Source organism: Corvus moneduloides, chromosome 29, assembly GCF_009650955.1.
Source record: "Corvus moneduloides isolate bCorMon1 chromosome 29, bCorMon1.pri, whole genome shotgun sequence".
Lineage (NCBI taxonomy): Eukaryota > Metazoa > Chordata > Aves > Passeriformes > Corvidae > Corvus > Corvus moneduloides.
In genome coordinates, this window is record NC_045504.1 from 694,288 (window position 1) to 709,558 (window position 15,271).

At 63.9% G+C, this 15,271-nt stretch overlaps 1 protein-coding gene across 1 annotated transcript; it reads left to right on the top strand.

Annotated features, from left to right (window-relative positions):
- Window positions 1–490: 490 nt before the first annotated feature.
- NES (nestin) lies at window positions 491–8,901 on the top strand. Its single transcript, XM_032093575.1, has 4 exons — window positions 491–2,235; window positions 3,124–3,248; window positions 3,793–3,866; window positions 4,451–8,901. Exons 1-4 carry the CDS (start codon window positions 1,423–1,425, stop codon window positions 8,407–8,409), a joined length of 4,971 nt encoding a protein of 1,656 aa, XP_031949466.1. The 5' UTR covers window positions 491–1,422; the 3' UTR covers window positions 8,410–8,901.
- The last annotated feature ends 6,370 nt before the right edge of the window (window positions 8,902–15,271 follow it).

Genomic DNA, 15,271 nt, shown 5'->3' on the forward strand with positions numbered 1-15,271 from the left:
GGGAAAACCCCGTCCCTCCGAGGGGGTGCTGGGACCCCCGCTGTTGCTGTTCCCCCATGTGGGGGGCGTGAGACCCCCCCCAGCTCCCGAACGGTGCGAGGCTGGAAGGAGCTCGGGGACGGCTCTGGGTGGCCTTTGCCAGCAGAGGGGACTGTTGCTTGTCTTTCCAGAAGCGCTCGCCTAGAGCCGGTCCCGTGGGACAGCTCGGGAGGAGACATTCTTGTCCTCCGTGCCCTGGTGAGGACATAGCAGGGACCCTCCCGTGGGAAAAAGCACCGTCTGCTGGGAGGGGGAGGACCGGGAGAAAGCGCTGGCAACAAGTCTCTCCCCGAGTGACATTTTCCTGCCCCTTTTGTTCACAGAAACCTCCCGAGTTTGAATTTTTGAATCTCCGCCCCTTGCCAGCGCACTGCCCTTCCCCCAAAATAAGTCAGCTGGGGTAAATAAAAAGAGAAAATCAAAAATCCTAATCCCCAAATGCTCCCCGGGAAGCGATTCCTATCTCGACCGTGACTGCCTGACGGCAGTCAGGAAACCAAACGCGGAGCCGACGCTTGCCAAGTTTCGGAGGCTGCCGGAGGAGCAGCTCCCGTTGGGCTCCCGGCTCTGCTCAGCACATCCCGCCGCGGACATCTGGAAAGAAAGAAGACTGCAGCTGGACACAGCTGGATGCAGCGCCCCAGGGAGGCATCGGCTGGGGTGACGCGCTGCGCTCCCCGAGGCAGCTCTCCCTCTGCAAAGGGATTTCCGTGTGGGTGGATCCAGCGCACCGGACCTGCCGTGGCTTGTGCTGAGCCCCAGACAGTCCCGGGCACCAAGAGGCACCGACGTCCTCGGTGCAGCCATCACCTCCCCGGGACTGTGAGACCCTCGCTGGGCTCCTTTGGGGCTCCCTTGCCCCGAGGTTTTGGAGCAGCACGGAGCTGACAGGCCACCTCGGAGGAGTGCTGCAGCCAAGCCCTCAGGATGGGCATCTGCCAACTGCCCTTGGACATCTCCCAAGCTCCACGCCGAGCCCCACGGGAGCCCTCCAGCTCCCTGGCGTGGCCCTCAGGCTTTAGGGAGGGCATTCCCAGCCAAGCCACACCGGGAGAGGATCCAAGCCCTCAAGCCGCACTTCCAAAGTGGGAAGGAGCACCTTGCTCTTCCCCAGGGCTGGGAAATCAGAGCTCAGCGTCGAGCCCACGTGGGCTGGAGTCGGCCCGGCTGTGCAAGGGTTAAAGCCGGCTGTTCGTCCGGGTCTCGGGGGCCTCCCACTCGCCACCGCAGAGTATGAATAGCTGCGCTCCCCTCTGCTCGCAGCCACTCGCTTCCCTCCCTGCCTTCCCACTCTGACTCGGCGTTCTCCCCGGCATCCTCCTCCCCCGGCGTCTTCCTCTGGCAGTGCCGGCTCCAGAGCCCCGGCATCCTCCGGCAGCGCCGATGCTGAGCACGGAAAGTTTCGCAGGGGCGAGAGCCCTGGGAGAGGAGTCTCTGCAGATGTGGGACCTCAACAAGCGGCTGGAGGCGTACCTGGCCCGCGTGAAGTTCCTGGAGGAGGAGAACGAGGTGCTGCGAGCTGAAATCCAGAGCACCAAGAGCAGCCCGGCCGGGGACTCGTGGCGGGTGAAGTACGAGGAGGAGCTGCGAGCCCTGCGGGATGCACTGGATCACGCCTTCAGGGAGAAGTGCACGGCCGAGCTGGCCAGGGACAATCTGTACGAGGAGGTCCAGCAGGTGAAAAGCAGGTGCCAGAAGGAGCAGGCAGCCCGAGAAGAAGCTAAGAAGCAGCTGTCCTTGAGCAGGAAGGAGCTGGAGGAGGAGAGGAGAGCACAGATCTGGCTGAAGGAGAGAGCCGTGCAGCTGGAGAAGGAGGTGGAAGCCTTGCTGGAGGTGCACGAGGAGGAGAAAGCGGGGCTGGACCAGGAGATTGCGAGTTTCTCCCACAGCCTGGAGAGCTTCCGCTGTGCACCGGTGGCTTTCCAGCCAGTGGAGGTCGAGGACTACTCCAAGAGGCTCTCGGAGATCTGGAAAGGGGCGGTGGAGACCTACAAGACAGAGGTGTCGCAGCTGGAGGGTTCCCTCTGCCAGGCCAAGGAGAACCTGTGGAAGGCAGTGGAGGACAACCAGCAGAGCCAGCTGCAGCTGCAGCACCTGGAGAAGGACCTGGCGGGTCTCAAAGCACGGAAGGAGATGCTGGAGGAGAGCCTGGCCCAGCAGTGGCAGGAGCAGCGCGGGGAGGCAGAAAAGTTCCAGGCGAGTGAAGGCAGCGGGAAGGTGCTGGGTCCCTGGGGAGGGGGAGAGCAGGGGGCTGTGGGTGCCTGGGTGGGCACTCAGGGCACATCCCTGAGCAAAGGGATGAGAGAGATGGATGGGAGGAGGGAAGACAGAGGGAACAAACCCCAGGGAAGGGATGGACGGCGGCCCTGGATGAGCTACGGATGAAGCTGAGGAGAGCGGGAGGAAGAGTAAAGCGGCTTGGGGACATCCCTGTCCCCCGTACAACAGAGACCCGGGGCCACCCCACTGCAGGGGAGCAGCACCCAGACACCGGGTCCTCCCCCAGCACCCTGCCCGGTTGCTCCATGTCCTGCTGGGCTCCAGAGTCAGGATCCCGGGATAACGACAGCCGCTGCTCCCGGTGCGGGGTGCAGGCAGCAGCGGGGTGCGGGCAGGATAAACTCCGGCCGACTTCACTGCAGCTGCGATTCAACAGCTGCAAAAGTGATTCAGCAGAGGGAGGTGGAGGCGGGGTGGGCTGGAAATACCGGGAACGGCGCGAACACTCCCGGGGAAGGGTCCCTCTTTGTTCCAGGTCCTGGGACCAGCCATGGGTGTCCTGGGGCAGAGGGTGCCGCGGCCTCGACTGCTCGCCTGAAAGTTGTTTCTTTCCCACGCCGGCGTCCCGCAGCCCTGAATCACCCCAGCCTTTCCTCCCTCCTCCAGCAGCCGTTTCCCCATCGCCTTTCAGCCCTGCTCGTCTCCTTGCCCCACCCTCAGCCCCCCGTGCTAAAATCGAGCGCCCAGGACTCCTGTCCCTGCAGCGTCCTGAGGGGATAAGCCGAGCCACCTGTCCAGGTCCGCAGGGACCGGCAGGGCTCAGGCGGGGCTGGGGTGCCCCTGACCCCCCTGTGCTACCCGCAGCTGGCGATGGAGGCCCTGGAGCAGGAGCAGCAGAGCCTGCGGGCGCAGATCGCCCGGGTGCTGGAGGACAGGCAGCAGCTCATGCACCTCAAGATGTCCCTCAGCCTGGAAGTGGCGACCTACAGGTGAGGTTCCCGATGGGAACGGGACTGGGAGTGGCCGCTTCCCCGGCATGCGGTGGGCAGGGAGCTGGGGCCGAGCTTGGCACCGCGGCAGGAACAGGAGGGTCTTGGCACGAGAGGGGTCTCGGGCACAAGGGGGTCTCGGGCACACGGGAGGTCTCGGTAGGGGTAGCCCTGTGGCCCTTCCGCAGCCCTTCCAGATGGCCCCACACAAAGGCCGCCTGCCAGGGACTGGGGGGACAATTAGCATGAGAATAGGGGCTGTCCCAGCCCAGGCGAGGGGCCTCCCCGGCAGAGCATGATGTCACCCTGCACGGACACTAATCCCGGGCACGGGGGGATGGGAGGGGAGACAGGAGCAAGGGGGGCTTCTTCGGTCCCCCCGTTCCGTGACAGAGCAGCACGACCATCCGTAGCCACTCCGTGCCTCGGTTTACCTGTCCTGACGCTGCCGCAGCCCAGCGGGGCGAGCTGGGGCGCACAGGGAGCGCCCATCTCCCCGCAGCACCCACCCTGCGGCACCCACCGTGCTCCTCTCCTCCTCCAGGACGCTGCTGGAAGCGGAGAGCACCCGCCTGCAGATGCCAGCCGGGGAATTCAGGTTGGCCAATGGTGTGCGAGGTAAGGGACCCCCGGCGCCAGCCCGGCATCGCCACCGCGTCACCCCGGGAGGGCTCGGGGAGTGAGGCTGGATTTAGACACATTTTCCTGCATTTTCCTGGCAGCGGTTGCCCGGCCGAGATAGGAAGGTGCGAACAGCGGGGGCTCTTGGCACGGGGCTCACAGCCCAGATAAGGCTTATCTGCTCCTTCGCCTCTTTTTTTAATTCCCTGCCATGCACGGGGAGGGCAGGAACGGATCTGCCCAGCAGGACGGCGGGCTGTGGTAACAGGCTGAGCATTTCCTTTTTCCTCAAAACAAAAAAACCCCAAAAAACAAGGAAAGCTTGTCACCTGCACACTTTCCCCAGCAGCAGGACCTGACTGTGGCTGCAGCTGGCCAGAGCATTGTCCCGGCCTGATGCTGAATCCCCTGGGACTGCCAGCATCCGCTGCACTCAAGAGGGAGGAATTTCCCACTTTCCAAGAAGGAGCCGTTTAAAAATAGGACAGGGGGCAGCGAGAGGCAGCCAGGCGGCAGGGGAGGGCTGGGAGAGCCCTGGAGCGGCTTCTTGCCCGCTCACGGCTCCACCTCACTCTTTGCAGATCTCAAACTGGAGGTGAGCAGCAGCAGCAGCAAACTGGTACCAGCGAGCCCTGAGACCAGGCGGCTGCTGCCCCGAGACCACTGCGCCAGCCCCTCCATCTTCCCCAGGGCAGAGGGCAGGGGGCAGCTAGCAAAGCCCCAAAGCGACACCCTGGCACCCAAAAGCCAGAGCCCCCGTGCCAGGGAGCTCCAAAAATTCAGCTCGGTCCTCCATGCCACAGCACTGCCAGCTGCCGGCAGGGCTGGGGGGCCGGGAGCCCCTGTCCACCCCACACCCAGCCCCTCGCAGGCAGGCAGAGCTGCCCCTCCTCTCTCCCCGGAGCCCCCCAGTCCCTCGCCACCGGAGCCGGGGAGCTCTGGGGGAGAGGGTCCTGCCTGGCCGGGGGGAGACGGGGCAGTGCTGAGCCAAGGGACGGAGTGTCCTCTGTCCAGAGCTATGGAGGACACTCCCGATGCCAGTGAGCAGCCCCTGGGAGCGGCGCCCGCCCGCAGACTGCAGTACCCGGCCCAGCTGGTCAGCGAGGCGCTGGAGGACGCGCTCAAGGCAATGGAAGATGATGCTCAGCCCAAAGAAGAGCCCACGCTCAGCACCGTGGGGGCCCCCCGGGATGCCCGTGTCCCCAGCCCCGTTTTCTCCACAGAGGCTTGTGGAGGGGCTGTGTCAGAGGGGCCTGGGGAAGAGCAAGACCCCTCTGAGGGATCTGAGCATGGGGACAGCCCTGAAGCAGAGGAGAGGGTTGGGGAAGTCGTGCTCCAGGGGCTGGGTGTGGAGAGCAGCATCCTGCAGGACAGAGCCATGTCCCCACCGGGCATGGCCGCTTCCTTGAGTGCCTCAGGGAGCCGGGAAGATTTGGGAGCGTGGGTGGAAGAGGAGGAGGAGGAAGTACCTGCTGTGCTGAGCCCGAGGGATTCAGAAGTGGAGGCCCAGGCAGGGGACAGGGGTCTCCCTGGACAGACAGTGACCAGCTGGGAAAAGCCAGAGCAAGAGGAGGACAGGGCAGAGACCCCAAGCACAGAGCCATCACACCCCTCAGAGGAGGAGGAGGAGGAGAGGGGACTCCACAGCCCCTGCGAGGAGAATGGAGATTTCCAGGAAGAAGGAAAAGATGTGCAAGAAGAGGAGTGTCTGCACAGAGAATCTGCTCATGCTGTCCTTGCAGAAAGCCACCTGGCTTTGCCCACAAAAGGTCACCTGGAAGAGGACTTTGTTGATGCAGAGCAGGAAAGGTCTGAGCAGCAGAAAATGCCCGTGTGTGAGATGGATCTGGCTGCAGAGGAGGAAAGGGGACAGGAGCTGTGCCCAGAGCAGGAGCCCTCGAGTGTCCATGAGGCCATCCCAGCAGAGGAGGCTTCATTAGGAGCTGAAGAAGATTCTGTGGGAGGGGAGGACACAGGCAGAGTGAAAGATGGCGAGGGAGAAAAGGGAGAGGCCAGCAGGGAGACGCTGGGAGGAGAGGACCATGGGGCAGGACAGGACCCCAGGGCAGGAGAGGACTCCGAGCCAGAAGAAGACCATGGGGCAGGACAAGGCTCTGAGGCAGGAGAGGACTCCAGGGCAGGAGAGGATCCTGGGGCAGGAGAAGGCTCTGAGGCAGGAGAGGGCTCCGAGACAGGAGAGGATCCCGGGGCAGGAGAGGATCCCGAGGCAGGAGAGGATCCCGAGGCAGGAGAGGCTGTGGCAGGTGACACCCTGGAGTGGGAGAGCAGAGCCCCAGAGGAGCCTGAGGACCTGCAGGAAAGCGGCTCTGTGGAAGCAGGGGGGGAACAGGAGGAGCTGAAGCCAGGAGAGGAGCCCTGGGCTGGGGGGGATGATGGCAGTGGCCAAGAGCCCTGTCCAGAGGACTGGGAGGTGACAGCAGAGGACACAGAGGGAGTTTTGGGGACAGAAGAGCCAGCCTGGACAGATGACACCCCGAGCAGTGCAGGAAGGCTGAAAAGTGAGGAGAGAGATGGCACATCGCCAGCAGAGCTGGAGGAAGCCCAGGAAGATGATGAAGAAGATGCCAAGAGCCAGGAGATGAGCCAGCAGCAGCCACTGCCAGAGGCTGAGCTGGCACCAGAGCTGGCGAGGCAGGAGCAGGAGGGCACCGTGGCAGAGCCTGACCCAGCCCCTCCAGGTGCCCCTGAGCAAGGGCACAGCCAGGAGCTGGCCGAGGCTCCAGAGGAGCCATGGGAGGTGCAGGATGAGGGTGCTGATGCTGAGCTCAGCTCAGAGCTGGGGAAGCCGGTGAGCTCAGAGCTCGTGGCACTGGAGCAGGTGCCAGGTGACAGCGTGGAGAGTGGCGAGTGGGCACTGGAGGAGGCCCCTGGAGACCCAGAGCCCACACTGGGCACCGGCAGGAGGGTGGAGCTGGAGGACACGCTGCCAGACAGCACACCCTTGCACCTCTACGAAGGGGAGATGCTGGCGGTGGGTGCACCCAGCCCAAACCTGCCGGAGACTGAGGAGACCACAGAGACAGCGCCTGCGTCTGACCCAGCTCACGAGGGTGAAGGGTGGCTGGAAGGGAGGGACAAGCCACCAACTCCCACCATGCCAGAGAGCCCTGAAGAGGAGGCAGGGGCAGAGGTGGCTGCTGTGGCAGAGGGTGCTGAGGAGGAGGAAGGTTATTTCATGGTCTCTGCTCCCAACCAAGAGGCGTCCAGCTCAGAGGAAGCCGAGATATCCGAGGACTTTGAAGAAATTAAAGTTGAAGCAACTGAAGGCAGCCAAGATGATCTGGGGGCTCCTGGAGAAGCATCTCCAGTGCCAGAGGGCAAAGAGCACCTCGAGGCGCTTGTTGGGGAAGCAGATGACGATACAGAGATGCCCACTGAAGAAGCCGAGATGCCGAAGGATGAGGACAACACTGCTGAGCTGGAGGAAGGCCCAGCTGAGCCTGAAGCAGATTCCAGCTGTCTCAGGGCCGTGGGATCATCAGCAGGAGGTACTGACGAGCCAGCCCAGGGTGCCACAGGCACCGAAGCATGGGAGGGACCGGAGCATTCGGAAGGTTTGGCCGCTGAATCGGATGAGGAGCTCCATGACACAGCTGAGCTGGAGAGGGATGCCAGTGGAGCAACAACCCTCCCAGGCTGCAGCCTGGGGTTGGCAGGGCAGGAGGAGGAGGGGGCAGATGAGGATGAGCCCAGCACGGCTCTCCATGACACGGCCAAGGCCGCCCCTCCAGCAGGGTTCCAGGCCCAGGCGGTGCCTGACGAAGCAGAGCAGCTGTTGGAAGAGCAGCCATCCGCGGAGGAGGAAGCACTCGACAGTGACAGCCCTCCTTCACCCAGGAACGAGCAGCACCCCGAGGCCAGCCCACCTCCACTGGGCTCTGCGCTGGAGCAGGGGGGTTTTCCAGAGGTGATTCCCGATATCCCTGACACAGCTGTTCTCTCTGCAGAGGTGCCGGTGGATATCATGAAAGACTCGGATATTTTGGAAATAGTTGAGCAGGCCCTGGAATTCAACCAGGAGCTGATGGGGGTGAGGGTGGCAGAGGGTGGGCAGCAGGATCCTGGAAGGACCGAGCTCCCCCAGGATGCAGGGGAAGACTCCTCGCCCGCCTCATCCAGCGAGGAAGAGCCGACGGTGCAGGAGGCACCAGCAGATGTGGTCCCAGAGATGGAGGGCCTGGCCCAGGCCCAGAACGGGCTGCACCGGGAGGCCAGTCTGGAAGACCTGGCTGAATTCACCGAGGAGGTGCTGAACGGCATCGCCAGCACAGCACCAGCACAGGAGCTCCCCACAGAGACCGCAGACCCCTCGGCGGTGGTGCCACCGCAGCCCCCCAGCCCTGGAGATGGCACCGCCACCAAGCTGGGGGATGCCACCCTCAGGGGAAAGCTTGGTGGAGCTGACCCCAGCCCTGTGCCGCTCGCTCTGGGGGAGGACGTCCTGTGCCTCGTGCCCGACCAGCCACCAGCGTGCCGGCTCAGAGCCGAGCAGGAGCCCTGGTCCTCAGGGGACGAGTGACAGCAGTCGGGGGGAGCCCTCTGGTAGCCCCCTTCCTGCCAAAACCCAGAACCCCCACTTGTCCCACCCGCCCTCCTAACGCTTCCCTGTCTCCTTGTGGTTTTTAACATGTTTGTGTGGATTTTTTGCACCCCTTTTCAGAGTGAAGAACCACCAAGTTCCGTTCCACCCCTCAGCCCACCCAAACTCGCATGCTTGCTCTGGGACCCCTGCTTCATTTTGAGCCTCCTCTGGGTGGGTTGCCGTGGCTGTATTTAATTTAAACTCTGTGTTTCCCCCTTCCCTGCAATCTTCTCCTCTCAACTCCCCCAGTATTTTCCCCAGGAAGCCCAGCTGGAGGCTAGGGACCCCCCCAAACTGCACCCCGGGACTCAGAGCCTTGGGGCTCCGTTACCCCAGGGTCCCCAACCCGCTGACACTGGGGGCTGAGCCACGCTGGATGTACCCACTGCCTCGACATTAATTTAATAAAGCCTCATCCTCCCACCCAGAGCCCCGGCTCTCCTCACTGGGGGGGCAGGGGCAGCAGCCCCGGGGCAGGGCTGGGGGGCAGGGGAGGGCACGGTTTGGGGGGGTTGCACTTCCAGGCTGCTTTTGGCTGGGAAGGTGCACTTGGAGCCATTGCTTAGCACGGGCTGGGGACAGCGTCCGTGCAGTGATGCTCCCCCATCTCTAAGACAATGCATATCCCTGGAGCAGCGTGGCCCCAATCCCTGGGGTGATGCAGCCCCCTGGGGCGATGCCCCTGATGCCTGAAGTGGCCACCTAAAAACAGAGACTAGACAGGAATAAGGGAATAAAGGGAGGTATTTATCTGAAAGGCCTTCAAAGGTACCCCTGGGGGCCGGAGGCTACTGCCGAGATGGACCCCAAGGTGGACCCCAGGTTATGAGTTCTTCACACTTTTATAGGTTTGGTTCATTTGCATATCAGGGTTAATTCTCCAATTAAAGCTTCAGTTAATGATGTAATTTCCCTCAGCTTGCCTCCCTTTAGAGGCTTTTGGTTTACACATTTTGGGCCTAGGATGGTCTGGGTGTCCTTGGAGAGCAGGCCCAGAGAGGCTTTGTTATGTCTACAGAGCATGAGAGAGAAGTGAACAGGCTACAAGAAACTTCAGAGTTACACACCAGGCAGTGCAGGATTTGAAAAATACGAAAGTTAAAACCCAAGGCGTCACCCCCAGGAGGACACGCCCCCATTCCCAGGGTGATGCAGCCCCCTGGGGTTATGGACCCTCATCCCTGCTGCAATACTCTCTCGACCCAGACCGATGCCGCGCCCCGAGGTGATGCTCCCCCACCCCTGGGGCCCCGCAAATGCCACTCAGGGCTCGCTGCTGGCCGGGAACTTCCCAGCTTCCGCCTGGGCTGCCGGCAGGAGCGGGGCGGGATGCCAGCCCAGCCCACCCAGTGCCCGTGCCAGCGCCCGGAGCCAGGAGCCAGCAGCACCAGCCGCTGTTCCTGCCCGATCTGGGCAGGATGCCCACGGAACAACCCGGCCCCGGGAGCTGCGGGAACCCCGGCACCGCGATGGGGACCCTCTCACCCAAAGGGTGATGGGCTTCAGGGGGGCTGCGAGGAGCCGGCGGGGTTCAATCGCCCCGTTGTGCAGCCGGGCGTGGGGACGGCGCGGGCAGAGCCGCATGAATCAGCCTCCCGCTGAAGAATGGGCTCCTTTATGCCGGGCAAAGGGCTGAGTCACCCGGGTGAAGGGACGCGGTGACTCGGGTGGCCATGGCATCCCTGGGGCTCGCCAGCCTTGCGCCCACGGGTGTGCTCAGCATCGCTGCTCGAGTGCCCCGGCTGCCCTCCTGGCTGGCCCCGGCGCTTGTCCACGCGCCGGATTTAGCTCGGTCATTCCCGTGCCAGCGCCCAGGGATGCTCGGAGCCAGGGACCGATAAGAACCCAACATTTAGCTGCCTTCCTCCCTGCGAAGCCCCCGGCCCCCTCCCCTGCCTGGAGGCGACAGTTTCCTTTTAAGGTGAAACTCCAACGGATCCAAACACCGTAATAAAAAATCCCCCTCTGATGAGTTTAATCAGGCGCCGAGTCTGTGTTCAATCAGCCCCTGGCCGAACACACCTCGGGCTGCCTGGGCAGCATCAGCCTGGCAGCGGCTCCAGCAGCACCCCCCAAGCCCCCAGTGCCCCCCGAGGGGTCCCCAAAGCTGGGGGTGCCCGGGCCAGGAGAGCGGTGGAGGATGTCGAGGAGGAGACGGAGATGGCTCGGGCGAGGCTTCGCCATGCGGGGGGTGACATTCCTCCCGAAATTAATCCACATTCCAGCCGGTGCTGACAGAGTGATGAGGGGGGACAGATGGCGGGGGGAGGGGGAGCCCCTTCCTCCCCGCGAGGAGGAGGAGGAGGAGGGTGGGATGAAGTGCCAAAGTCTGGGAGTCAGCTGGGGGGATGGGGGAGATTGCCGGGGCCTTTGGAATCCGCCGGGGCTGCAGCCAGGAGAGCAAACCCTGGTGAGGCTCGTCTGGGGCTGGCGAGTGCCCGAAGAACTGGGCAGTGATGGGACAAGAGCGTTCCCATCACCCAGCACCAAGTGTGTCCCCAACAGGACCGAGTGTGTCCCCGAGGGGACTGAGTGTGTCCCAACAGGATCAAGTGTGTCACCAATTGGATCCAGTGTGTCCCCAGTGGGACCGAATGTGTCTGTGATGGGACCGGTCATGTTCCCAGTGAGTTCAAGGATGTCCCTCATGGGACTAAGCTTGTCCTCAGTGGGATCAAGAGTGTCCCCCGTGGGACCTGGACTGTCCTTCAGTGCTGAGTGTGACTACACCAGGACCAAACATGACCTGGCAGGGGGAAAAAGGGCACCTGGGTTACTTTATGACCACCCCGGCTGGGGCTGCAGCTCAGGACACCCACTGGGCACATCTCCCCTGACCCCAAATTCCATCAGACCCAACCAGAGTGTTCGGGGCCCCACAGGCAGCACCCACTGTCCCACCCCTAGCCGAGTGCACACAGGCTGATTTTGGGGACCACGCTGCTTTGGGGGGCTGGAAAGGGAAATGGAGGTGCCCTACACTCCAACCCTGCTCACAGCCGGGCGGGAGCACCGGGGGGCACAGGAGTGTGCAGGGGGTGCTGGGGGCTGCAGCTCTGCGGGAGCTGCCAATTGTTGCCTGGGCTGGAGCTTTTAGAGCCCCTGGAGCCCCCCGCAGCCCCCCAGAGTCCCCCACAGCCCCTGCACCCCCCGCAGCCTGGCCCCCTGCCAGTCAGGGAAGGGTTTTGTTTCCTCCCAGGCTGGGCGAGGGGAGTTTCAATGGAGCCCTCACAAAAACTCCCTGTGGGGTGAGCCCGCGCCAGGACGGGGAGGGGGGATGAGGCGGGATGACCTCAGCGATGACTTCATTCCGCTCTCAGCTCCCAAAATTCATGGGAACCTTATAAGGAAAGGACTAAAAATACAGCGGGAGGGGCGCGGGCAGCCCCCGCTCCCCTCCTCAAAATGAGCCCTTGGGGATGCTGCTTGCAGGCGAGCAGGAGCCACGCTGGGGCCACCAGAGCTCCGGGACTGTTCCCAAGGGGGATGCGCGGTGGGGGCAATCCATAGGGACCCCAAAATCCCCACGGGAGAGGCGGGCTGGTCTCCCACGGGAGAGCAGAGTGGGGCTGTGGGCGTCCCCCCAGGGAGGCATCGCCACCCCCACGAGCACCGTCCCTGCCCGTGGCACCTCCAGGGACACGCCGGGAGCGGGGGGTGGCTCGGTCACCCTCTCGCCCGCCCTTCACCCGGGTCAGACCCCCGGGAATAGCTCCCGCCGGCTAAAATCAGCTCTGCCCCGGCTTGGGGGGCTCGCCCAGCTGCCGGGTCGTGACCCGCCAGCAGCGCCCGTGCCCCGGCTCGGCGACAGCTGCTGCCAGCCCGGGGCGGTTCGGATGCCTGAGGCCGAGCCCGGGGGCAATCCCGCCGGGAATGTGCGCCTGGGGCCGTCCGTCAGCGGCAGGGAGGGCGGTGGGGTCCCGGGGGTGATGAATCCCCCTGGGATGATGCTGCCTCCATCCCTGGGTTGATGCAGCCCCCCAGAGCGATGCACCCCAATGCCTGGGGCGATGCCTTCCCGTTCCTAGGGTGATTCATCTTCCCGGGGTGATGCTTCCCCATTCCTGGGGGGATAAATTCCCTCTGGGGCAATGTTCCCTCATCCCTGGACTGATGATTCCCCCTGGAACAATGATCCCCGATCCCTGGGGTGATGCTTCCCCATTCTTGGGTGATCCCCCCTCACCCCTGGAGCGATGTCCCAGTGTCCCAGCCCACCCTCGAGCTGACTCCCTGACCCCTATCCCTGCACCATTACCTGCCCCAAAGAGTTGGGGGAGGACAGGGAACACTTCTTCCCCCCAGACCCCCCTGGCACCCTGAGAACCCCGGCCATGCCAGCCCGGGATGTGGCACATGGACACGGGCTGTGGGACGGGAGCAGCTGGGAACGGGCTGGGAAAAAACCCCGGCCAGCTCGCACACACATGTGCCAGCACCGTGCCTCAGTTTCCCTTCTCATCGAGCCTGCCAAGGGCCGGCCACAGGCAGGAAGGGGATGAATCAATGATGCGGAGAGGAGAAGCCCCCGCAGAGCACCTCCTGATTTTGGGACACCCATCTGCACCCCCGCCACGCTGTGGGGCATCGGGGATGGGCACAGAGGGTGCCGGAGGTGACTCAGCCATGGGAACGCAGCTGGACCCCGGCGCAGGTGGCACTGGGACAATCGGGCTGTGTCCCCCGCCCCGGGGCCAGGCCCGACCCCTGTGGCCAAACCTGCCATGGGGCCAAGCCCCCAGGATCCGGTCCCAGTGCCCATGGGAGGTTTGGGGCGCAGTGCCAGGCCAGGGGCACGCGGCGGGGACAGGATGTGACCGCAGCCAGTCCTGAGTCACCGCCAGCCACCGGATCCAGCCTGGGAAGGGACAGGAAGGGCCCTTGGCTCCAGCACTCCTTGTCCCAAACAACTTCCACAGTGGGCTGGGGACTCCATTCCCAGTTTCAGTACCCTTTTCCCAGTTTGGGAACCTCTTTCCCAGTTTGGGAACCATGTGCCCAGTTTGGAGGCCCCATTCCCACTTTGGGTACCCTTTTCCCAGTTTCACACTTTGGGGACCGTGTGTCCAATTCGGGACCCCATCCTAAGTTTGGGAACCATATGGGATTCCTTTCCCCATGTGGACACTGCTCCCAGTCTGTGAATCACGTGCCCAGTTTAGAAACCCTATTCCCAGTTTAGGAACCCTATTCCCAGTTTAGGAACTATGTGCCCAGTTTAGAGACTCCATTCCCAGTTTAGAGACCCCACTCTCAGTTTGGGAACCACGTGCCCAGTTTAGAAACCCCATTCCCAGTTTAGAAACCCCATTCCCAGTTTGGGGACCCTGTGTCAGATCCTGCTCCCAGCCCGTTGCCATCGGTCACCCACCGGCAGCAGCTTCTGGCTGGAATTCTGCCCAGATTCCCGGGGCAGGTGGGCCAGGGGTCTCTGGCCCTGGGGGGGCAGCAGCTGCCAGCTGGGGTTGGGTTTCGGGTGGGGGAGATTTATCACCTCCAGGCCTGCAGGATCCCCCAGCCCTGCCCTGCAGCCCCCCAGGAGCTGCACAGGAGCCCGGCCTGGCCAAACATGGCCAGGGGGGACAGCAGGGCTGGGCCTGTGCACGGGGAGGGGAGGTCATGACGGGGGTGCCTGCACCCCCCAAACCCCACCACTACCTCCGGCACCCACCTCCCCCTCCCATTCCTCCTCCCCCTCCCATTCCTCCTCCCCCTCCCATTCCTCCTCCCCCTCCCATTCCTCCTCCTCCTCCTCCCCTAGGGGTTCATTGGCCACAGCCACCCCAGTGACCCCTGGGCAGACCCTGGGCAGGACTGACCTGAGGCCATTGCAGGGGGCACAGGGGGACACCAGAGTCTGGGGGGGCCACAGAAATGCCTGAGCAGCCCTGGATGGGGCCCAGGAGGAGAGGTCCTGACCCCCCCCCCACAGTGCCCTGAGGGAGGACAAAGGGAACTGGAGCATCCCAGCCCCCAGTTCAGACCCCAGACCCCCAGTTCTGACCCCTGGACAGATCCCTGACCCCAGGACCAGACCCCCAGTTCAGGCCCACGGCCCTCAAGACAGGCACTGGCTCCCAAGTTCAGACCCCCCACTTCAGCCCCCAGAGCCCTTCCTGTTCTTGGCATCCCTCCTGCAAGGAAAGCCTGTTTGGGGAGGGGGAATGCAGCCAGGCACCCCAGAAAGGCTCTGCTGGGCTCTCTGTGGGCACCCCCAGTGCACAGGGGAGGGCAGAGACCCCCCAAGGCCCCTCGCCCTCCCTGTGAGTTCCCCAGGCCTCCCTATCACCCTTCCCAGGATCCCCCAGACCTCCAGGGACCATCCTGTGACCCCCCCTTACCCACTCACCCCACGGGTTTCACCCAGAACGAACCTGTGACTCCCCCAGGACCCCTCTGTGACCCCACCAGGAGTCCCCGGGACTCCTCTGGGTACCGGTCCCCTCACCGGGACCCCCGAATCCTCCTCAGGACCCCTCTATGACCACCGCGAGAACCCCCTGTGGCCCTCTTGGATACCCGCCCCCTCCCCGGGACTCCCCGAGCCCACCCAGGACCCCCCTGTTACCATCCCGGACCCCCCCGGAATACCCCCCGTCACTCCCGCAGGGCTCCCTGAAACCCCCCAGACCACCTCGAGCATCCCCTGCGACCCCTCGGAGCCACCCAAAAACCCCCTCTGCCCCCGCCCCAGGACCCCCGGAGTCTCCCAGGGACGCTCCCGACCACGTCCCCCGCCCCCCACACCGACTGCCCCCGTGACCCCCGCCCCGGGCCCGCCCCACAACCACGCCCCTGC